Source organism: Eublepharis macularius, chromosome 11, assembly GCF_028583425.1.
Source record: "Eublepharis macularius isolate TG4126 chromosome 11, MPM_Emac_v1.0, whole genome shotgun sequence".
Lineage (NCBI taxonomy): Eukaryota > Metazoa > Chordata > Lepidosauria > Squamata > Eublepharidae > Eublepharis > Eublepharis macularius.
Window position 1 is genome coordinate 67,606,637 of NC_072800.1, and position 24,665 is coordinate 67,631,301.

Genomic DNA, 24,665 nt, shown 5'->3' on the forward strand with positions numbered 1-24,665 from the left:
TCAGTGTTTACATTGGAAATAATAAAAATTGCTAATAAAGCAATATCATATATAGTTCTTTGGTCTAATACCCTTAAATTTCTTTTTTCCAGATGACACAAAGATAGCTCTTCATCTAAAAGATAATGGAGGTAAGTGCTGATTCATACACGATTACTAAATCACATCCCAGTGAGTGTAATTGATATTTGGAAATACTTCGGCCATCTTTATTTGGGAAATTAAAGACAGACCATGGCCCATTCTGCATGGCACACTTAAAGCCAGCAATGCTGAGCATTCACGCCAATTGGTGCTGAAACAGCGGAGGGTCCCATCATTCTACATGACTTCATGGTGATTTTGGTCTGCTGACGAGTAGAGATGTGTCTCTTTGGAGCCGCATTTTGTGAGGACTGGAGCTGACATCATTTTTTAAAAAAATGTATGCATCGTTGCAATGTTGGAACCCATTCCCCCCCCCCGCCTGTATTTGCTGCCTCGGCTATCCCATGCCCACTGGAGAGGCAATTGGGGGCAGATTTCTGGGGGGGAAACATGCACTTTCATGCTTGTTCCACTCCCATTTATTTTTTTTAAAGCCAAGCCCAGGAAAAGGTTAAAATGTTGCTGCTTCATTCCTTCCAGGCAGCTTCCCTGCTGTTTTGTTTCACAAAGGACTGTGCAAAACTCTTGTGGTTTTTTTTCCTCTTTGGCATTAGCAGAAGCCTGAAGCATGCTGGGAAGAAGGAAGGGGAAAGCAGCTATTTAACCCTTTCCTGGTTTTTAAAGCCAGGAGGAATGAGCAGTAACATTACAATTCATTCCTGACTTTGAAAAGAAATAAATGAGCGAGTTCGCATAGCCCCGAGGGAGGAAGGGAAAAGCAGCCATTTAATCCTTTCCTGACTGTTAAAGCCAGCAGGGAATAAGCAGCAATGTTAGGATTCATTCCTGACTTTGAAAAAAAAAAGACAGCGTGTGCATACCCAGGAGGAAGGAAGCAAACAAAAAAGCAACCCGTTTTATTGATAAAAATGATGGGGAAAGAGTTCAAAGAGCTGAGGAGGGTGAGAGTGGTTACTGACAGACAGACCAATCAGCTCCTGGGGGAAAGGAAAAGGGGAGCATGAAAAGCAGAACAGGAGTTTTTGATTCTGAACGGACATTAAACGTGCCAGCAGTGACTGGGCAGTGGCTTAAAAAAATCACGGAATGTGCGCGGGGGGAAAAACAGAGAAAAGACAAGGCAAAAACCGTTCTGTTTCCCATGATTCTCTTGCATATGCAGAACACTGGACAACATGGGAAGCAGAATGGATTCTGAAATGCTGTAAAGTAACTATGGGGGAAATATCCTTGATAGCTATTTGTACATATCAAGTCACAGATATGTTAATGAAAAAGATAACTGGAGTATGGTCAAGAGGAGCTGATGAAAACAGATGAGTGTTTTCAATCCTGATGATGAAGACTTCATATCTTGACCCTTCTGGCTAGCTTGAAGGCTCTTATCTGGAGAACTGTTTATGCTCCTGAATCTCTTTTTACTACCATGACCTCTTCCTCAGTATCCTGTCAGTTGATTGCACTAATTTAACACCCTCCACAATGGCTATTCAATGATTTTTTATTACTGCAGTGAAATAATTCAGAATTTTATTATGAATTATAAACAGTAATGCTGAAATAAATGTAAGCTCTAGAACACAACCTCAGTAGATCTTGGAATAGGTACAGGTTTGTGGAGTAGAATGCCATACTTCAGTACCAGGTTGTTTAAGGTTTTTATAGATCAAAACCAGCAATTGGAATTTTGCTCAGAAACAAAATTGCAGCCAGAATTTCTGAAGGTACATTTTTAGGACTTAGTCACTTCCTTTCCCCAACTGTTGTTTTGTTTTCCTTGGATATTATTCATTTATTTTTGAAGTCATGTTAGTTGTGTTGTACTGGTACATGTGCTTCAGATTGTTTTTTGTGTGCGATATACACTTAGCTCATTCCACAACAAAGGTTACAGCAAACTTTCAGCATGTTCTGATCATTGTTTTCCAGATCTAAAAAAGAGTTAACAGCATGCAATTTGCAATAGTGGCAATGCCATAAATCAGATCTCTTCCAATTAGGGATGTCCAGTTGCCCATAACTTACTTTTTTCCTTCCCAAATGCTTGGAGATATAATTAATGCAAAAGCATACTAATAAACATATATGCATGAATAATAACCATATATATTTTTAAATATCTGGAGATTGGTTCAATGCCCACTTGTACATACCTGTAGAGTCACATTATGACATGGGGAATAATGTGTGTACACCTCGCAAATACTATAATGACTAAATTGACCCTAGAATCATTAATTTCAGCTGACCTTTACTTGCTATCCTATCTTGGTAGAGTTTACTCCTTATTTGTGTTTTAAGCAAGAGTGTGTGGCTTTAGCATTAAATCAGTTTGATTTCAAAATAAAATCAACAAATTAACTCTTTATGTAGTATCACTTTGTTGCTTGGGGAAGAAACAGTCTTTCAAGTGGCAGAATATTTGTCCTCCAAATGCTAATCCATGGCTTTTGAACTGGTGATGGATCTTCATTTATGCACTGGATTTTATCATCACTCTTAGATTAGGCCAGTAAAACTCCTCTAGCCTTCCTTTATACATGCTCTGCTTTGTCAACCTTTCAGATAGAAAGGTTGTAAAGCCGGACAAAGAGTCATCAGTTTTTCCAGAATAGATCCCCTATTAAACTCTTATCGAAATGGCAAAGTAAGTTATATCTGATCAATGAGCCTCTGTCATTATTTGTGCTCCTTTGGGGCACAGCAGTCAATACTTGATTAGAAACAGCCAAAGGATTCTTAATAATTCTGCCATTCTTTTCATGCCGTAACGTTTAAGGCCATCATTTATCATACGGTAACTTAATTACATTTTAAATCATACCATTGGTTTAGGTCAAACTGTTCCGACCTTTTGTTTTTATATGGAAATCACCTGTAATTAAAGGCATTAAACACCTGTGGTAGTGCTGAATGGTTTCTCTCATTTGAAATTCCATTTCTCTTTTATCTCCTTCCCCCTGCTTCCAAATGCTGTCACTTTTGATTTACCCAGATGTGTGGAGTCTTTTGAAGTATAGGCTGCCTATATGTCCCAGCTCAGCATTTTTGACATTGTAATGTGAATTGATAGACACGGCTAAGAAAGAATAACCAGTTTGGGCTGGTTGAATCTTGAAAGAGAGTTGAATTCCTCAGGTCTTCAGGATGACCTCTGAATCATCTATTAATTACTTTTCAAAGTGAATTTTCAAGCCAAATGAAGCCTTGTAAAAGTTGTACTAATTTGACTTCTGTTCTTTGAAGGTACCAAATTGGTGTCTAGCTCAAAAAGCAATTGCACAGTTGCAGATAAAACATTTAAATATCTGGGGGGAAACTGTTACAGTAGATGCTCACCAGTTCGCATGTCACAGTTCCACAAATGGCTAAGGTCTGTTGAATAGGATTCTCACTTTCATGATGAGAATTTTTAGATGGCTACTTTAGAATTCAGCTAATAGCCTGAAAAACGGTATTTATATTTTACGTATCACGTACAGTTTCCCACTCCTGTGTAAAGCACAGTCCTCTAATTATAGGGAACCAGAAGAGGCCTCTGGCTCTCTCTTGTGACAACCCCACCCCCGTTACCTCAAAAGACAAACACACACATATTCAAGGGATAGATCAAGATTAAAGGTGGGCACGGATCAGGAAAAACCCACAGGCCGTGGATCCATGGTCCGTGGCGTTGCACAGACCACGAACATTTCATGGTTCAATGCCAGTTCGTGAACCAACTGCTTGGCCGGGCAAGTGCTGGAAGTGCTTTAACCCTCCCTTTGCTCCAGCTGACTGGCAGGCCTGCCAGTCAGCTGGAGCAAGGGGGGAGGATTTGAAAGTCAGAGTGCTCCTGGCCCCACTTGCAAGCAGCGCCAGGAGCACTTTAATGCCCCCCCCTGGTCCCCTCTGGGCCTGCCAGTCAGGTGGAGCAAATGTTAAAGTGCTCCCAGCCATGGACCAACAGACTGGCAAAAAGTCCATGGACCAACGGACTGGCAAAAAGTCCATGATGTCAGTGGAAAACGGGTGCCCTACAACCCACTGGTTCACTGATGCCAAACCAGCCCGGTCCGTGGTAAATTTTGGCCCGTTTTCAGGTCCATGCCCACCTCTAATCAAGATGGGTAGCCATATTTATCTGTAGCAGTGGAAAAGAGTAAGAGTCCTATAAGACTAGAAAATTAGTGGTAGGTTATGACCGGATATGGTTGTTGCTCACAAAAATTCATACCCTACCAGTAATTTTGTTAGTCTTATAGGTGCGACTGGACTCTTGCTCTTTTTTACTTATTCAAAGTACTCCATTATGACCCCTACCTAGATCAATCTCCCTTGTCTCTCTGTGGCGGAATGTCATAGACTGTTCATTTCCTTGTTGAGGAAATCCAAAGTTAGATTATCTCCAAAAGATTTGTGTCTATGCCTCTGCTTGAAGATCATATTGCTTACCCACTGAGATCCTGTGTGTATTTGCTTCCATTGTAATTTTGCATTTTTCATTGTCTGGAATCCAACGGGTGTTCTATGTGACCAAAGGTACTTCTACTGTTTCCTCCTCCAGCTGAACCTTCACCCTTCCCATCACATTGCATTATTCCAGAGAACTCCCAGGCCTTGAGGAGCAGCTTTTGTGGGTACCTGGCAAGCTGGTGTGGGAAAAGCAGCAAAATGCCATTGCGTCAGTGGGATTTTGTTTGCTCTGTTTTGAATTCACCCACCCTGTCAGCTTTCTGATTATTCATTCTTGTCCATGCCGACTTCTATATTCAGAAGCAATTACTCAACACTAAACTAGTTTATCTGTCCATAGATTTATTAATTACTGTCCTGCTTTTAGATGGCCAATAAAATTATTTCTCCCACACAATCACAGTTTTGAAATCAAAGCCAGTAATTAACTGCATCTGAAAATGAATTACAAAAAGCTATCACTGCAATCAAATCTAGGCAAAGCGAATCAATTCATGTACACCTCAACAACAGGGCAATCAAGGCTGCAGAGGGGGTGGTAAGAAGAAAACAGTAATGCCTTTTGACAAACTGATCACTTTAATGTAAGATCCTGCTCTAGCCCCACTCCAAATGTATGGGCACGCTTCACTCTTTGAAACCAGTCCTTAGTGCTAGTTCTTTCATGGGGTGGCAGTCATATTCCAAAAATATATATAATTGCTTTGTTTACTTGCAATTGTTTTCTGCTGCTGTGTGGTAATGGTTTAGTCCTTTTTCATTATAAGGTTCTGAGGAAAGCAGAGCTATTTGTTTCAAGAAATGATGATCTGGGTGTTTAAAATACACTCTCTTTTAACAAAAAGACTGTTTAATGTCTGCTGAAGAGAAAGTGCTGAAGTCATTCATCCTGGGAAAACAACCTCCCAGATTAATAATCTTTACTTTGAGGAAATTTAATCTAGTCACACTGATAAATTGCTTTCACTCCAGATTGTTTTGTGGGGTTTTGGAGTATGCTCAGAAGAGCATTGGTGTAAAACGTCTGGCTTTGCTTCACATTTCTCCTATCCTCCTATCACCAAGCACCATTTTTTACTGCAAACATTTCTGTCGTAAATGTGCAGAATAAGGTATAAATTACACAAGAAGATGATTCAAATTGCTACAATTTGTTCTCTTGAATTATGGTGCTTCCTTTCTTCATGGTCCAAATGCCAAAACCTTACTTTGTTTTGAAATCCAATAAAATGAATGGATAGCCTGAACCGTCCCTGCATTAGGCTGTTCATTCCTGCTTTATATTGGAGCAACAAGCTCCAGGGAGTACAATATGCAGGAAGTTTGCTGTACAGCTTAGTTATTTTCAAATAGCGGCATATCTAGATCAAATAAACTCAGTTATCTGCTCTAATCTCAAGGGATACAAATGTAATCCACAAATCACTTATCTGCAGCAATTTCGTTGACTTACTTTTAATGGACTGTCCCTCCTGAGTCTCTGCCCCTTCCACAAAGTAACATTTCTATCCCACTGAAGTGCTACAATAATGTTGCAGTGGTATCTCAAGTTACCAGGGCAGTATGACAGGCTAGATAGCAAAATCAAGAAGAAAAGACATGTTATGCCAAATATTTGCATTTCTGTGAATCAGTTGAGAATTATAACAGCTCTTTTCAGGCCATTTATTGTGAAATAATCAAATCATTCTACCCTCCAAATATTCCATTTAAAAGAACATGGTTGTGATCATATATAAAGCTGGTTTACATTAAGTTAGCCCGTCAGTGCCATATTATCTACTCCAGCTGTCAGTAACCTCTTCAGTCTCTGTCAGAGGTCTTGCCTATTCTCGTTATCTAATAATCTTTCATTGGAGCTGCTGGGAAATTGAAACTTGGATTTATGCATGTCTTTTCCCTTTCCCCTGTATGCAGTGAAAAGCAATAGTGGTCCATGTTGCTTTGCATGACAGGGGTTATCAATAATATTCGTCAGGTATGTAAAGAGCAGATGCAATCTATGGTTACCTTGGATGGAAGGTATCATCTATGTTAGATTATTGCAGTGTAAAACATCTAAGTTGGTTTACTGCTTTGCACTTTATGTGGGGCTCCCCTTGAAAAGTGATTGGAAACCAGTTGGTGCAGAATGCTGCAGCCAAGACGTTGACTGGAGTGGCTCATAGGGAACAATCACTATATTCTTGGTCTATCTACCCTGGCTTTCAGTCTTGTTTCCAGGCTCAATTCAAGGTACTAGTGTTGACCTTTAAATCTCTAAGGTTTGGGTCCCACATAGCTGAAGAAATACCTACTGCCTTATGAACGTACCCAACCATTATATTCCAAGCCTCTCTTTCAAGTGCCCTCACCTTTGGAAATTACAGGATTACAGCTGAACATTAAGAAGACAAAAGTAATGACCATTAAGGAATTATATAATATTAAAGTTGACAATGAGGAAATTGAAATTATTCAAGATTTTCTATTCCTTGGCTCAATCATCAACCAAAAAGGAGATTGCAACCAAGAAATCAGAAGAAGATTGAGACTTGAAAGAGCAGCTGTGAGGAAACTAGAAAAGATCCTTAAAGATAAAGATGTCTTTCTGGGGACCAAGATCAAGATAATTCAAATGATGGTATTCCCCATTACAATGTATGGATGTAAAAGTTGTATAATGAAGAAAGCTGACAGGAAGAAAATTGATTCATTTGAAATGTGCTGGAGGGGAGTTTTGGGGATAACAGGATGGTCAAATAGACAAATAAGTGAATTCTTGGTCAAATTAAGGCTGATCCCTAGAAGCTAAAGTGACAAAACTGAGGCTGTTGAATTTTGGTCACATTATGAGAAGACAATTCCCTGGAAAAAATAATGCTAGGAAAAATGGGAGGCAGTAGAAAAAGAGAAAGATCTAAAATGAGATGCCTTAGCTCAATAAAAGAAGCCACGCCCTCCAGTTTGCAAGATCTGAGCAAGTCTGTTAATGATAGGACGTTTTGGAGGTCTTTCATTCATAGGGTAGCCATAAGTTGGAGGTGGCTTGATGGCACATAACACACACACATCTTTGGAGATTATTCAGGGCCTTGGAATCAAAACTCTGGAACTCTTTCCCATGGAAGACTGGTATGACCCCTTCTGTTGCATTTTCTTCCGGCAGGTGAAAACTTTTTTTGTTTGACTTAGCATTCCCGCAGTGATCCCTCCTTCTTGCCTAATGTTTTAATTGTTGTTTTTATTATTCTGTATTTTAGCTCTGGTTTTAATTGTTTTAGTGTTTCATTTCTTCTTGGTTTTAATATTTTTAATGTGATTTTATTATGTATGTTTTAATTTGTGAGCTGTCCTGTTAGCAGAAAGGCAGGGTATAAATTTTGTAAAACAAAAGTGCAGAGATGGTTTGGAGAGGCAGAGTCAGGAAGCCAAGCATCTTCCCCACAAGCTTAGTTATGCTGATCTTGTTCTGCCAACAGCAGATGTGCTGTGATAAGTGTAATACGTTCTTTTAACCTGCAAAAGAGTCTGAGTTTTCTTTTATCCCTTCTATTCCATCACTTTGTAACAAAACTGTCAGGTGATATCTGCCAGCAAAAATATTTAAGAGTTGAAAACCGTCTTCATTGTCTGTGCAAACAGAGTGAAACCAATTTTCCTTGTATCTCCTAACCTTATGTACATGTCTCTGTGTGCATACACATACATATATATATATATATATATATATATATATATATATATATATATATATATATATATATATATATATATATATATATATATATATATATATATACATATACACACGTGTATATACATACAAATATACATATATGCATGTGTGTATTTCTTTGCATTTGGCATACTGAGCATTATTTCAGTGCTTAAAAAGCAGAAGATAGCAGAAATACTGACAAGCTGATATCATATATGCTGTCTGGAAGTGACAAAATTCTCATTTACAAACCTGGATGCTAAACACTGTATGAATATCAAATCAGATTGAATTAGCTTTATGGTTCTTAAATGCTGGCTGTTGGTTTTCTTGAAATATGGAATAATTTGATGTGTCTGTGGTCTGAATCTCTTATAAATAAAGTAATACTTCTGGTGTTTGCTTGTAAATGCTGTGAAGTGGCTAAACTCTCAGACGTTGGTACAAAATGAAGTATAATGTAACAAGGTCCATATTGCATATTTTTAGTTCCTAGAAAATGTGTTGGTCTCCTCACCATTACTTTGCCCATAACAGTATCTTCTTTGTCAAGAGCGCTATATACTGGTGGTTGTGCAGTTCCACAAGGCTACACTCTCTCCTCTAGCTCCGAAATGGATATCAGTTGTCAGGTGGATTTTTTGTTGTGCAGTCCTTGTGTTCATTTTGTATTGAAAAGGAACAGGCTAGTGGCCTTTGTGATTAATATTGTTCATAAAAGTGGTCAGTAACTTACACCATAATTGTGTGTTGTACTTTGTAGACTTTATGTTAAGTTGCTAGTCCTTATTGTTGTGGGTCCTGCAATTATACAGCAGAATTATATCCCTTTAAGGAATCACATGCTTTGCTTTGTTGTTTTTAGTGGAGTCTTTATAATGCTGCTCAAATGTAGTGGACAGATCCTATAGCCATTTTCAAGAATTACTTGTTTATTTACTTTATGTACATTTTGCCTTTCTTGCTGAGGCTCAAAGCGGATTACAAAATTCTTAAAAATGCAACAAAAGCTGTATAATGCATACAATGAGCAATGCAATCAAACTGTATTAAACATTATAATGTAATGTAACATTATAATTAAACATTATAATGTAATTAAACATATAATGTATGTTTAAACATATAATGTAATTAAAACAATGTTTTAATGTAATTAAAACATTGATTCAGTGGGCTGAAACTGAAATAACTGCAGAAGATTCCACTGTGAATGTACTACAAAATGGCAGGGGTGTGAATAATCAGAGTTTTAGTCAAGTGGTTTAAGGAGACATATTTCTGTAGGCAACACTTTTTTCTGTTACTTGCTTCTTTGACAACATGTTGCAGTATTGCTATTTAGCAAAATGATGGCTCTCAGCAATATTTTTATATGGTACTTGGGCTCTATTCAGATCAAAATATTTGAAGGCCATTGAATTCAAATCTGTTCCACAGTCAAACTGAACTTTGGAAACCCAAATCCTCAGCTATCCCAGTTTTACTGACTCTTCCACAGAAAGGTTTTCGACTATTCTTCTTAAAGATACTATGATAATACAAGCTTCCCAAACAATATTCAGTTAATGCATGAGGTTTGGAGGCAAGTGTGAATATATTAGCGGGGGAAATCAAATGCAGATTCATTGTGCAGTTAATTTAGAAATGTTAGAATGCCCGAGTTAAGTTTGCATGGGGCAATGCTAATACTGTTTATTGAGCTAGAAATAATAAAATCTTTTGAAGCGCTTTTTTATTGACATTATAGAAGCGTGCCACAAAAGAAAAAAAACTCACGTGAAACAATGCCAGGCATAATCTGAATGGGTTTTTTCCCCTGCAGCCTCAACAGACGACAGTGCAGCAGAGAAGAAAGGCGGATCTCTTCACGCTGGCTTAATTGTTGGGATCTTCATTCTGGTGCTGATTGTGGCAGCCGCTATACTTGTCACAGTTTACATGTACCACCATCCAACGTCAGCAGCCAGCCTCTTCTTTATTGAGGTGAGCTGCCTTTATGATAATAGATCACTGAGGCTGCCCCCTATTACCGTCTCAGGGTCTGCTCTGCTTCCTGTACGCTGAAGCTCTGAAGCATTCTCTGAGTCCTGATAAATGCCTGCATTCATCTTTTTTTGTCGTGTTGTTGTTGTTTTTATTTGATTTACAACGTTTGGCCTTTAGCCGGGGAATAAGATAGCTGGCAGGGAGTACATCTCCAGCCAGTTAAACAGCTGTGAACTTGAAAATGACCTTTTCTCACTACGATGTATTAAATGGCATGCCTGGAGAATCACTATGTTTTAGGAATAATTACTGAGGTCACACAGTCTGTCTCTGTCCAGCTAGCCTTCAGTTCACCTCAGTAGTAGTCCACCACTGCATCACGGTACCCTGATTAATTCCAGTTTATCACATGGTGTTATCAGCAGTGGTAAATAAATAGTTCATCTAATTCAAGATGTATCACTGTATGTTCAGAACTGTCTTTCTTTTCACTACTTCTCCAAGAGAGTTTACAGTAGTCCCATTTCAGACACAGTCATGGCAACAATATGATGCTGACATTTCTAGCTTGTGCAGGAAAGCTACCTATATTTTTATATTACTTACTGTTAATTAATAGGTAAAGAGCTTGTGAGAGCTTACATATGTCCCCTGGCAATTTCCTTTCCTGGCAGTTTACTGGGCAAGGCTCGCTTAGCTTCAAAAACAGAACTGCATCATAGTTTTTTCGGACCATTCTTTCTTGTAGCAGTGACACTATTTGGTATAGACGGATACACTTGCTTGTCCACATCAGAGGGATGAGAAGACAAAGCCACATTAATTTTCTGTAGGAATGGTAAAAATGGTTGGCTGTGCATGTGAATTGCTATGTAAGTGGCTATCTGCACAAACACATAATTGGATGGGTTTGTTATATGAACAAGCCTGGAGATTCATCTGTTTGTGCACTCAAATCAAGGTTAAACTGTGGTTTGGAAACTGTATTTGGAGAGAAGGAAACAAAGCAGAGTTTGTGATTTACGTAAGAAAGCAAATTACAGTTTGCTGAGAAAATCTTTTAATTTGTAGGAAGGGGAACTGCCACAGATTATATGTAAGATGTCATGAGCTTTGAGGAAAACCAAGGAAGAAGAAGAGGATCCCTCCAATCCCCACCCCCCAACACACACACAGAGTTGTTAAACTATGACTGTATAAAATTGAAGCTTGTAATATATACCAGTGGTATACAAATTTTCCATGGTAACTAGATCGTATTGAAAGATGAAGAGGTAACATCTTCCATGGAACTTTATTACAGTAGTTTGAAATAATAGTGCAAAAATAATAATATAAAAATAATAATGGAAAAGCATACCTTAGTGGAGCAATTATGAAGATGCAGAGGAAAAATTAATCATCATAAATCTAACACTGATTTATTTTAGAGTGAGAAATAAATATTTCCTGTTGAAATCAACAGGACTTCTATAACATCTGTTACAAGGGTCCCCAACAGGGCTCACATGGGCACCATAGTGCCTGCTTTCCTGGCTCCCATCAAATGTTTTAGAAAGTGGGTGGAACTAGATGGGGCTTTGTCTACGGGGCTTTTGATTGGCTATTGGAGATCTATTGGTTATGCAGATTTTTAAACATTTGAATCAGCAGCAACTGCCACCACAACAAAAGGAACTTCACTGCATGAAAGTAAGCTGTGTGTATGCAAGAAAATATATATTCATTTTAAAAGGCATCCTGTTAAACAGAGGTTCTGTCTGAAATATTGAAGAACTGTTATTAGAGGTATGCATGACTTCACTTCCTGACATTTTCTGGTTGGCTTTGCCTCTTGTGGCAGCCATTTTGTAATTGTCTCCACTTCCTGAAGCAGTGTAGTTGTAACTACCAGTCTGTGTCAGAATTCCAAAAGTGGCCATGGGCTCTAAAAGTTTGGGAACCCCTGGTCTAGTAGTTTATATTGTGGAAACTCTACCAGGTAAAGACTGGTGGTATCCCCAGGATTCCACTGCCCACTACCAATTGGTCTGGCATACAGACTGATGCCAGAATGCAGCTTTTCTGTTTGATTGTGCTCTCAAAAAATCATTAACACTTTTGATGATTTTTAGCACCACTTCTGTTTTTTCAAATGCATGCTAAGGTAATAGAAAATAGCAATTGTAAAATTGGCTCTTGAAAGCTTGATTCAGCTATCACTGCTAAGAATGCTAACTAGAGCTGATCTGAATATTTGCCTTTTTTATTTTTGCATCTAGCGTTAGCTTTTTTCAAGGTAGAAGAACTTGCTTGATAAAAAAATAGGCAACCACACAAGTCTTTCATCTGAGCTTGCACAAGCAAGTCTCTTATAGGCTTAATTAGTTTTTTCATGACTTCTATAAAAGTTTTTTGGGTGGATGAAAAAAAATCAGTGGAAGATGGAGGTAATATTTGAGAATGAAACAAAAACTGAAGAAATGTTTTATAACTCTGCTCTAATGCTACCATTCCACATGCACGCACTCTTATTAAATTTTGAAATGTTGCAAGTTATCACATGGACTTAATTAGTAATGCAGTAATAAAATTGTCAGTAATGTAGTAAATGTCCTCATAATTTACACTTGTGTGCAAGCAGTAAATGGCAAAGATGTTTAATGTAATAGAGATCTTTCATGTTTAATATAACAGAGATCTTTCATGATGAACTGCTGTTTTCTAACTTGACAAGCCTTGCCGTACGTATGTGGAACTGTTTCAGATGCCCGTGCTGTGCGCATTGGTAGATGAAACATTTTTCTGAAATTATCTCCTCTGTAGACACTATGAATTTTTGTTGTAGAATAAGCTCATGGAAAGAAATGCATATAAAGAGAGTATTTAGAGTCTCAGCAAACTAACACTGAATCAGAGTGCACATAGTGCTCGTAATTGCTGTAACTGAATTCTTATAATAGGTGAAATGTACTGCATTACTGGCATGCATAAAAATTATATAGCTCCTTGTAAGGCATAACAATATGCTTCTCAGTTTTTTTCAGGAGCCAAGGGAAAGCAGTCATTAAATGCCAATATCCTCATATTCTTGTGCTTGTGCTATATGCGAAAATCATTATTCCCCACTGAGCACATCTGTTCACTCTCTCTATAACCAATCTTCTCCTTCATCACTTATCCTCTAATCTTTATCTCCCTGCTGTATGTGCATAGCAGATCACTCTCACTCCTGTTTGCTCACAACATCCAGAGCATTTCTTCTTCTTTGTTGGTTAGTTTGTTTATGCTTACAAAACCATGCAAAACTCAACCTTATTTATTTAGTAACACTTTCACAGTTTTTAAACAACTGAAATTACTATTATCTTTGTCTTGGAGAGCACATTGTTCTGCAATTTTGCTCATCTTACACGTTTTAAGAAGTTTTCCAAGCAGATCCTTACTAATCAATCGGAGTTCTCTGTCCAGTTGGAGGTGCTTTTGCAATTATGCTGTCAATTTTTGTGAATATATAAAACCCTGCCTAATTTTTTTAAAGTAAATAATGGTTACTCATTCTGCTTCAAAGTCATCTGGACATTTCTAGACACATTATGGAAAAGTACCCAGGAATTTTTAGTTCAGAAAAAATTGATTGGTTCCTAAAGCTCAAACAAAAGAAGAGGGCTATTAACTGTGCCTAGTGAACAATTATACCTAGGGGTATGCACCCGAAAAATATTCAGGTTTCCCGCATCGGGTTTACCCGAAGTGGGAAAAAGCTTCAGAAAAAGCCCCGAAATCTGAAGCGGCATGCCGCTTCGGATTTGGGTTTCTAAGTTTCTTCGGTATGCTCCGGAAAGATTCAGAGCATACTGAAGTGATGGGGGAGGGGGAGGCCCACCACACTTAAACTCCCACCCCCACCTTTAAACCCCAACCTCACCCCCACCTACCTGGTCAGGCGGAAGGCTGGAGCAACCCAACACCGCACTGACCAACAGGCCGGTGAGGAAAGCCTTCCCTGCCGTCAGCGCACAGCCATGGCCGGTGCAACTGGCCAGCAGAGGGCCTTCCCTGCCACCATCACCACACAGCCACAGCCAGCGCAGCTTGCTGGCAGAGAGGGCCGGTGCTGCCGCTGCCAAAGGCCAGCGGGCAGGAGAGAGGCTGCCTCCTCCAGCACAGTGCCAGCGGTAAGGCGGGTGGGGAGAAGTGGGGGTGGTGGGTGTGAAATGGGTAAGTTTAAAGGGCCCTGCCACTTGCGAAAGGGCCCTTTAAACTTAATCCCCGGAGGCCCTGAAGCTTCCCAAAGCATTACGAATGCTTCAGAAAGCTTTGCTTCAGGATTTCCACATTGGGGCCAGCATGTTTTCTGAATTGGGCACGATTCGGGTATTTTACCCAAATCAAATACTCAAAGTGCACACCTCTAATTATAACAATCCCTGAACTACAGCAGTGTGCAGTGATTTATTTTAATTGCCAAGGGCACTGGAACATTCCACACTCTACAAACTCTTCCTCCAGGAATATGTATGTTGCTTTATACTGACTGAGTCCAGTGAAAGGCTGGCTAGCAATGGCTTGGTAACATTTCCATCTTCTCACTCTTATGCAAGATCTTCCTGAGTCTTTGCTGATGAAGGTAATTTAGTCTACCCTGCTTATTTTAATTGAGCTGCACTTCCAGGGAAAAAGCTCTAACCATCAGAGAGGACACACAGGTCTCAGCTATTGGAGCCATCATCAGCTGGAAGGCAGCAGCTGTGCATTGACAAGGCTCCCTCTACCATTATCTCTGCCAAATGACAGTCCTGGCTTTGCATTGTTCCACCAGGTTCCAGCAGATGCTACAGCATTTGAAAAAGCTTCTTTTATTGTATAAAACGACAATGACAAAAATGGAACTGCATATCAGCAACTGGTTTTAATTTTTAAGCATGTAATTGGGTTTTCATTGTAAGCAACTTTGGGAAACAGTGCAGCTGAAAAGCAGAGTATAAATACATTAAATAAATTCAGTAAAATAAGGCGTTAAGCAGAGGTCCTTTCCAGTTAAGTTTCCTGAAGTTGTTTAACTAGTGATGCTAAAGATTGCATCTAGAGCCTTCTCTATGCAAAGCATACATTGTCTCACTAATCTGTGGCTCTAAAACGTGCAACTGACCCTCCTAATAGGCATGTTCTCTTCTTTCCAAACTGCTATAAAATTTATTCGGCTTGGAAACAATATTGTAGTAACTTAGTAAAAAGCACAGTAAGGTCTAATTGGTACATTTCGCACTCAGTTTTTAGAGTGCGTTTGTACCTGTTCCACATCCCATGTTTGCAAGGTTTTCACACTTAAAGGCAGCCATGGGATGCAGTCCCGCTTTTTGTCTGCTGTATCCCCAATTTTTCCCCCTGCGGACATACCCCGATGTTTTTTTAAGTTCTCTGCCGACTGGCAGCTGGCCCGCATTTTGCTAATGTGAGCACTTTTGCCCCCTTTTTGCTTCTCTCCCCCCCTCTCCTTTTCCCTGGGAGCTGATTGGTTTGTGTGGAATTAACCACTCCCACCCTCCTCAGCTCTCTGAACTCCTTGTCCACCATTTTTTTTTAGTAAAGCGAGGTGAGGGTCATAAGGCTGCTTCTTCCTTGGTTTCCTTCCTCCCTGTATGCATGCTGTTTTATTTTTTTTCAAAAGCCAGGAATGATTCCTAAGCTTGCTGCTAATTCCCTGCTAGCTTTAAAAGCAAGGAAAGTGTTAAATAGCTGCTTTCTCCTTCCTCCCTTAGGGTATGCACACACATTCTTTGTTTTTTTTTAAGACAAGAATGGGTTGCAACGTTGTAATGTTACTGCACTTTCTTCCTGGCTTTAAAAGCCAGGAAAGGATTAAATGGCTGCTTTTCCCTCCCTCCCAGGCATGTTTCAGACTTTGCCAAAGAGGGGGGGAAAACCCAAGCATTTTGCACAGCCCTTTGGAAACAAGCCTCTGCTTCCTAGAAGGAGATGAATCGGCAGCATTTTAACCCTTTCCTGGCTTGATTAAAAAAAAATGAGAGTGGTACATGTTTTCCCCCAGAACTCTGCCACCAATTGCCTCTCCAGTGGGCAGGGGACAGCCCAATCAGCAAAAAGGGGGGAAGGGTTCCAACATTGCAACATTACTACGCATGCTCAATTTTTTAAAAAAGTGTGACGTGAATTGCAAGGCCCCGAAAGCCCAAAATTGCTCCGAGGTTTTGAAATGAAGCACAGACACCAAATTGAAATTGCAGTGGACAGTGTGAAATGAACAGGTGCAATGCCGAAGCCACTGCGATCAGGGCGAATGCTCCTAAATGGCGGTTTAAACCATGTGCAAAAAGGGCCATTGTTTCATTGAGGGTTTCAGTGAGGTTAGAAACAAAAGCCAACAGACTCAATTTCCTGTCACAAGTATGTCTAGAGCTAGATTTTAGTTGTTTCCACAGGGAAACAAGTTTTTTTTTTAGATGCAGGATAAATAGCATTTATCATCTTTGATGCATCTTTGGCCTATAAAAATTCAGCTAGCTTCTGCATTTGCTTAAGCTTATATTCAGCAGAAGGTATCTGCAACTAGTAGTTCATTAAAACAGTTGCTGCATTGCCACATCTTCATGGATGCAACCATCAAGTATTACTTTCCACAGAAAACTTTTATTTTGAATTTACCAAGTAAGGGCAGCAGTGTAGAATTCCATTTGGCTAAAAGGATCCAGTGACAAGAGAGATGGACTCTACACATGACAATGTTTTAAAAAAACATTTTTATTTATTAAAAGAAAAAATAATACAAATCCATGTCATGGCAGCAAACTATCTCGCAGTGGTTTGAAAAATGCATATGGTCTGATGCTGCCTTTATACTTATTGTTTCAGAACATTATAAAGGAAGACCATTGTTCAAGAAACGTATGTATGAAGAGGTCATTAGAGCATAAATATTGTTTGTAATATTCTTGTCTAACAAGGAGGGGCTGAGGAGTCCATCATTTAGATGAGCCAACCAGATAGCCTAATTTTCTTAATTTCTACCACTTGAGGATTGGTTAACTTCATGTTAACTGGAAAGAAAATAGTTATCTGAATTCACCACTTAGTGCCCTTGAACAAGAGCATCTTAACATTTCCCATAAGAATTATTTTAGCTAGCTTTCATTTGAAATAGACATTCTGGCCCTTTTGAAAGGTAGCTGCAAGTTTCTTAATCAGGAACACTACAGTTAGAAACTTTGCAACCTGATAGGAGAACATACCAGAAACCACAAGAAATTCAATAAACAATGTTTTATTTGTTTGCACATTTTATTTGCACACAGCTTCCATTACATTTATTTTCTATTACTCACAGCAGCCACATACAATCTAGATTCCCAGAGCTGTATCAATAGAACACAACTACAGTCTTGAGTTTTCTTTGAAATCGGCCAAAGTTCCCAGGCAAAAACTCAGATCATTATGATGGACTCTGATGTTATTGGCTCTATAGAGGATTTCTTTTCTTTTTTTTATTTTCAATATCTAACATACAACTACTACATACATACATACCCTACAAAACAGTAACTACAAAAGACTACAATAACACAAGGGATAGGAAAGAGGAAAGAAAAAAGGAAGAGGGAGGGAGGGGTGGAAAAAAGGGGAAGGTACCCTACAAACACTAAACACTAAACACTACATTTCTGTTTTCCCTTCATACTGCCATTATTCAAAAGTTAAAGCTTTATATTATATTGATGGAGTGGTTGACCTTACTAAATGCAAATTACAATTTAATTTCAAGTTAAATTTTTCTTCCCCTCCTGGGTCCCGGACGGAGTTCTCTCTGCGCAACTGCAGCCGCATTGCTCGTTTCCTCCCCCTCCCCCTCAGACTTCTCCTTTTCGTCTTGCTTGGTGCACTGGAATTCTGGGTTCCTGTCCTCAAAATCCCTTAGTTGATCTTCTGATAATATCTTAAAGGCTTGATCTTTATGGGTGAACCAGATTCCTTCCGGAAATAACCATTTGTACTTTATTCCACGTTCTCTCAGAAGAGCTGCGAACTTTTTATACTTAAAACGTCTTTTCCGGACTAGAAATGGGACGTCTTTCAATATCTTAATTTTGTTGCCCAAGAAGTCCAAATCCGCATTGTATGAATTGTATAGGATAGTGTCCCGGATCCTCTTAGATGAAAAATCGATGATGATCTCGCGCGGCAACTGACGCTTCATTGCATACTTTGAAGTAGCCCGACGGGCTTCCAAAATGGCGCTTTTAACTTCTTCTTTAGTTGCCCTCGCGGGTGTCGCCAATAGTTCCGAGACAAGACCCCGTAAGTCCTCGTTTTCCTCCTCTTTCACATTCTGGAGGCGCAAAATTGTCTGTGTTCGTTCCACTTGTAGCCCGATCAACTGATTCTCCACCAGTTTAAGCTCTTTATTCGTAGCCTTCACGAGTGACGCACTTTCCCGAGCAGACTTCTCTGCCCCCCCCGCTGCTTCCTTGATGGTTTTCACTTCGCTCTCAATTAAGCCCACCCTTTGATCTGTTTCATTCAGCTTGTCAACAAAGGGTTTTATAGCTTCACCAACCGCCCTCCGTACAATTTCCTCCAACGATTCTCCCTTTTATGGCAGCCGAAACTGACTTGCCAAGGGCAGGACTTTGTTTCTTTGTTGCCATTTTGGGGGGGGGCGCCAACCAAATTTTGAGACTCAGCAAAGGGGAAGAGTGAGCCTTCTTGGCTTCAGATCTCACCTCTCCTTCACGTACGCTTGTAATAACAGAAGGAATTCGCTTACTTGTAGGCTCTCGCCTAATTCTGCTCTTTGCCGTTTCTCATGGCCCGGCAGCACTCGAGGCGCCGCGCACGTCCGCCGGCCTCCGTAGGGACAAACGGGCAATTAACCCCCCGCATTGATTCCAGGGGGCTCTTCCCGCAGCGTCCCGGACCCAGCCTCCCTCACTGGGAGTTTTGGGGGCTAATCTTCGCAGATCAGCCGCCCGGACAGGGTGCTCGGCCGCTTCCTCTCGAGCCAGCGAAGAGGAGCGTCCGACATGGCGGAGAAAACGAAACCGAATCCGGCTCTATAGAGGATTTCTTATCTTACTTTCATCTAGAATCCTGGGATCGTTATAGCCTCTGGTCAGCAAGTTATGGATGCATAGCCAACACAAGTTATTGGGCTGCTCTGAGGAAGGAGCAGGGGTGAAGTACCTTTCCTCCCCTTCCACAAGCATCAGCTCTGCTGATACAAGAGACAAGAGAGTGATTTTCCTACCTACCCACTGACTCGCATGGCTATTAATCCCCATGGGTTCAGAAACATTCAGGAATCAACTTTTCCATCACGGTAATGGACTGCTGTGATGTGAGAAGCAGCCATCCATTACTATTCTGGAAAAGTTAATTCCTAGTGTTTCTGGACCCATGGGGATTAATAGCTATTTGGAGCACTGGGCAGGGGAAAGGGGGGCAAAATCACTTTCCAGTTTCTTGTGTCAGCGGAGCTGGTGCTTGTGGAAAGGGAACTGAGGAAATTTTATCCCCACCCCTTCCTCAATGCAGCCCAATGTCATGGTGGCTAAGAATCCATGCAGTTCCTGCAAACATGGGGATCAACTTTGCTGGGATCAAAAATTACTGTTGGAGGAAAGGAATGCAGCAAGGATCCATGATTTTTGTGCCCATGGATCATGGGATCCAATTTTCTATTACATTTTGGAAAGAACTACCTTGATTGGCTAAGCCAAGGTAGGACAGTTCAGGAAGGAGCTCACCCATTGGAAGGAAACTATCCCAAATGTTCTGTATTTGATAACGCTATCTTCTTTAGATAATGCCATCGTAATCAGCATCCATATTTGGGTTTGTAGCATGCACTGTTCACATGGTGATCATGAAATCAAGTCTGAAAATATGGCTTTGAATTTTTGTAGCTGTTGCTAAGACAAAAAAAAATTGAGACATTCATTTTTTCAGGTTAAAAATCTGCAAATCCCACAAGGCCAATTAACTTACTTGTTTTATCAATTAATAACGAAAATATGCTCTCAGTTTTGAATGGGTCAGCAGCCCAGCCAAGTGAACAGTGAGCACTTGTCACCGAGGCACCCCCCCCTTGTCCTTTTATGTTATTTGCAGTGGGAAACTCAACAAGCAAAATAAAGATATTTCTGTCATCTCAAGAATGAACAGAAATGCCACTGAATGCTACATGTTTGCTGGTTTAAATCTGACATTTTAAGTACCCTGCTGAGTTGTTGCATTATGAGCAACAGCTGCTGCTTCAACTGCATCTCATGTTATATAAACTGAAGATTTCCTGTTCTGTTTTGCAACTCTAAAAGAAGATGCTTAAGCAAGAGAGGTGTTTGTTTCTCTGCATCTTTTCTGAAAACATTGACTTGGTTTGATTTGATGTACCCTTGCAGGAGTGATAGAATCATGACTGTGAAACACTTAGAAATCATCTGATCTAACTCATAATTAGAGCATCCAGCCACATTGGTGTCAGTAACACCCTTTTACAATCTAGTAATGCAGCAGGATGTTTCAGAAGAAGGAACATCTAACATCTTGAAGACTTTGTTTTGACATGAACTTTCAGTCTTTTCAGAGTCTGGCTAATCAGATGTTGGAAGCAGACAAAGTGGCTTGGTTCTGATGTAATGCCAAATCATTGTTTGGTGCTATGTGGGCAAGTTGGAGGGGGGGACTGTGAGGGAGTACTCAGCTTCTTCCTACCCTCACATGGTACAAGCTTCCTCTTCCATGGCAAAGCACAGTTTGCTGTTACATTTGAACCAGTGAACCACGGTTTGTACTCATCCTGCAAACCATGGTTTTTAGTTTCTTAATCTAGTTTCAGGGCAATTAAAGGCCATTGTTTGCTTGTTCAGAAAAACAAAGATAACTAATTAGATGGCAACATTTGAGGTATTTTACATTTTTATTTCCAAAAACATTTTTCTAGTCTCCCCATTGCACAGGTACTCAGTGCTCTTCCTTTTGTCTCAGGAGACAGAATGTTCTTTTCAGGATAAAGGATAATGCTTTATTAAGGCATTATATTGTAGGTAGATTGAAAATGCCAGTTGGGAAAGGGTGCTTTCAGAGCTGACACAGTACAAAGTGTTACCCGAATAGTAGGTCTCCTTAATTTGTTAGGAGAATAAGCATTAAAGGAGACGCAGCGAGAGGAAATAACTAGGAATCTCCACCTATGTATACCAAGATTGTTCCCTTAGAGAACTCTCAAATAAATCAAGCAGATGTTCAACAGGAAAGGGGTTTTTTCATTAAAAGAGAAATAAGAGGCAATTTAACATGCAAAAAACACACACAGCACACATACAAGGCTAGTTAATAAAACAAAGAGGAAAATGGGAGAGTGTAATTTGGGATAGGGTGATAATTACCAGTCATAAAGAAGGAGGGGTCCATGGGATCAGCAGCAAAATGACCAGCGTTTCATAGGGAGAAGGAGAGAAGACTCAGACATATCTGAGGGTGAATGTATGGGTCCAGAACACACACACAGAGTACAGAGAGTACATGGCTGGACAGCCCAGTCAATCACCCTCTCTCTCTGATTCATGGCTTGGTAACTTTCCAGTCTCCAGGTCAGCTGGCACCCGCTCTATATACTGCCTTTACAGTGTGGGGAGGGGGTCTGAATGCATAAGGGCTGCAGTTAGGAGACAACACTAGCATGGTCTCCTCCTGCTCTTCCTTATTTTCCATTCATACATAGAATGTTTGTATTTCATCTTTTTCTCTAATGCAAGTCCATCATGATCAGAAATGAGCAAGAACTTGGTAGGAAGTGAGAAAGATTCTGTAGGTGACAGACGGTTGGAACTGGAGAGTTAGAACTGGAAATGTGTTGTCACATTTATGTCACTGCTTCTAAAACAAAGAAATTTTCTCCTATCTGTCCTAAATTGCAAGGAAGGCTCCCATGGGTAAGGATAATCTCTGAAAATTTCATCTTCTTAATTGGAAAGAAGTGACAGGTAGGAATGTTTCCCACTGAAACCAGTGGAATTCACTATTAATTAACAACCCCAAACCCATTTTATAAACATATACAAAAAAACCTAGACAAGAATTTTAGTGAACAAAAACCTGATTTAAATGTTTGTGCACCTCCCAAATGCAAATGCTGTGGTTTTTATATAGCATTACATTGAAATAGTCCTAGCAGTTGATAAGAGTGCAACTTCAATAATCTGATTTTTTGTTGTTGTTATTTGTTTGCTGTTTTAGCGTCGTCCAAGTAGGTGGCCTGCAATGAAATTTCGAAGAGGCTCTGGCCACCCTGCCTATGCGGAAGTGGAACCAGTTGGCGAGAAAGAAGGCTTTATTGTATCAGAGCAATGCTAGGATTTTTGTGGCAGATCACCAGTACTGGCCTACAGGTGTAAGACATTCTATCTGCTTATCACTTATAGGAAAGGAAACCTAAACTGCTGTAACCTGAAAGAGACAGAATAGATTTCTGGGAGTATTTTCTCCAAGGAAAAATGAAGTTCGTGGGATCCCTGAGCATCCTTTCCAGAGATTTTTCCAGAGCAAGATGGTGTACAATTACTTCATCCACACATCTCAGAAACACAGTCTAAGAATGTGGACACGATTGCCATGCTCTTAGTTTAAGTGTAAGACCAATCAAGGAAATGTATACAAAGCTTTCACTCAGAAAAGTGCTTCCCTGTTTGATCCAGCCCTCCAGTGTTTTTTAATGGTCACAGATGGTTACTCTTTTCACACTCGGAGTGATCCTCATTGACAAGGCTACTGACAAGAATTATCTGATGCAGATAACATAGCTAAACAATTTTCTACACTTCCATGAGTAATACAGACTTCGGTTTTCTTTTCTTTCCATTCCATGAACATGATATATATCTGGAAATAGCGGAGTGTTTCTTGTATTTGTAGAATTATATACTGTGATTTTTTTCCACAACTATATTTGACAAAGCACTAGAGAGTTTTCTTTTTTTAAAAAAAAAGCAAGAAGGTTTTCACTATGGTGAAATTGGGCTGTCCAACTGGAATATATAGTGAAATTGGGCTAATATTAAGTTTCAATGTTCACAAAAATGGAATTCCAGCTATAGTCCTATGTATAATCATTTAGGAGTAATTCCCATTAAATTCAGTGTGACTTGCTCCAGAATTACCATGCATAGGATTTGGCTGCTAGTTTCAGTAATATTTTTTATGCTTCTAAATGATGAGTTGAACCAGACGTGGAGGACATTTCTAGCTGATGGTAGGCAGGGGGCGGGGGGAACCAGCCACAGAACCCATGCAGCTGGGTGACGGAATGTTACCATTTATATCTCTCATCATTGTTTTATCACAAGTTCCCGAAGAGCAACGTTTTTGGTTCTGATCCACCCTTCTCATATTAAAGGTGTTGCAAATCCATGCAGATTCATATAGTAATATTGTTTAATGCACATAGTAGCTGCATAAATATATAAATAAATATATATAAATATAAATATATTTTTTTTATAGCTAACACAAGGCAGGCTCTTGTGACTGTTAAAGAGTGCATTTTCACCATCCAGACGATGGAAATAGATTGCATTGTTGCATATTTCCACTGAGCTGTAAAATAATCCTTAATATTAAAATAAATTTTTATGTTGTGTAGGGAAAGTGGTTCGTTTAACTGCAGTGCTATCACTTTTCCTGTCTCTTAGAGCTGCAGATTCTTTTAACAGCAAAACCCTTGACAAGGAAAAGATATTTTTTAAAAAAAAGAGTCCCAGTGAAATATTGCCTTTGGACATCAAGGGATCACACTATACATTGAGCTACTCAAGCCTTCATTCAGATTTTGTGTGTGACCTTTCATTGTTTTTACATATCATATGAGCACAGGCATTTGAATCATGGTAAGGTAGAATTTCCAACATTCAGTTTCAGGTTTGAAGTTGTTTAGTTACATTTTCATGTGCCACCTTTATAGCACTCTGCATTTTCTCATCAATACTTGTATGATTCCATTTTTTTTAAAAAAACAACATGATTTTTACCTGTTATTTCCTTCAGTAAATAATACAATACTGTATTTTCTGTATTTATTATTTGTTCTATCTAATCCATTTTGTTGTGTGTTTCTAGGTCATTGAGAGAGTTTAAACATATACAAGATGGGTGGTATTGCTATGAAATTGTTAAAAATTACAGTATTTTGGAAATCTATAGAAGAGGCCTTGATGCACTAACCCATTTATTTTGGTATAAGAGTTCATGAACCACTTCAGCAAATACATGAAGTGTTACACGTAGCATGAAGTGTTAAACTTAGAGATATAAATAAAAGGCTACAAACAAAAAAGGTGATAATTTAAAAGGGAAAACAAGAGGCCTAGTGCTCCAGTACTTCATTACATTGCAAAGCACCAGTGAAACATACTCCGGTCAAAAC

General features: G+C 39.5%; 1 protein-coding gene across 2 annotated transcripts in view; it reads left to right on the forward strand.

Annotated features, from left to right (window-relative positions):
• The window catches only part of PLXDC2 (plexin domain containing 2), a 286,502-nt gene extending 262,197 nt beyond the window's left edge, over positions 1-24,305 (forward strand). Inside the window, exons 12-15 of one of the 2 annotated variants that reach the window (XM_054992093.1) lie at positions 93-131; positions 10,089-10,249; positions 17,105-17,137; positions 22,484-24,305. In XM_054992093.1, the coding sequence (XP_054848068.1) occupies positions 93-131; positions 10,089-10,249; positions 17,105-17,137; positions 22,484-22,600 (350 nt within the window). In that variant the 3' untranslated portion in view covers positions 22,601-24,305. The remainder of the gene's footprint in view (positions 1-92; positions 132-10,088; positions 10,250-17,104; positions 17,138-22,483) is intronic. The other variant, XM_054992094.1, reaches the window with a different exon arrangement.
• The last annotated feature ends 360 nt before the right edge of the window (positions 24,306-24,665 follow it).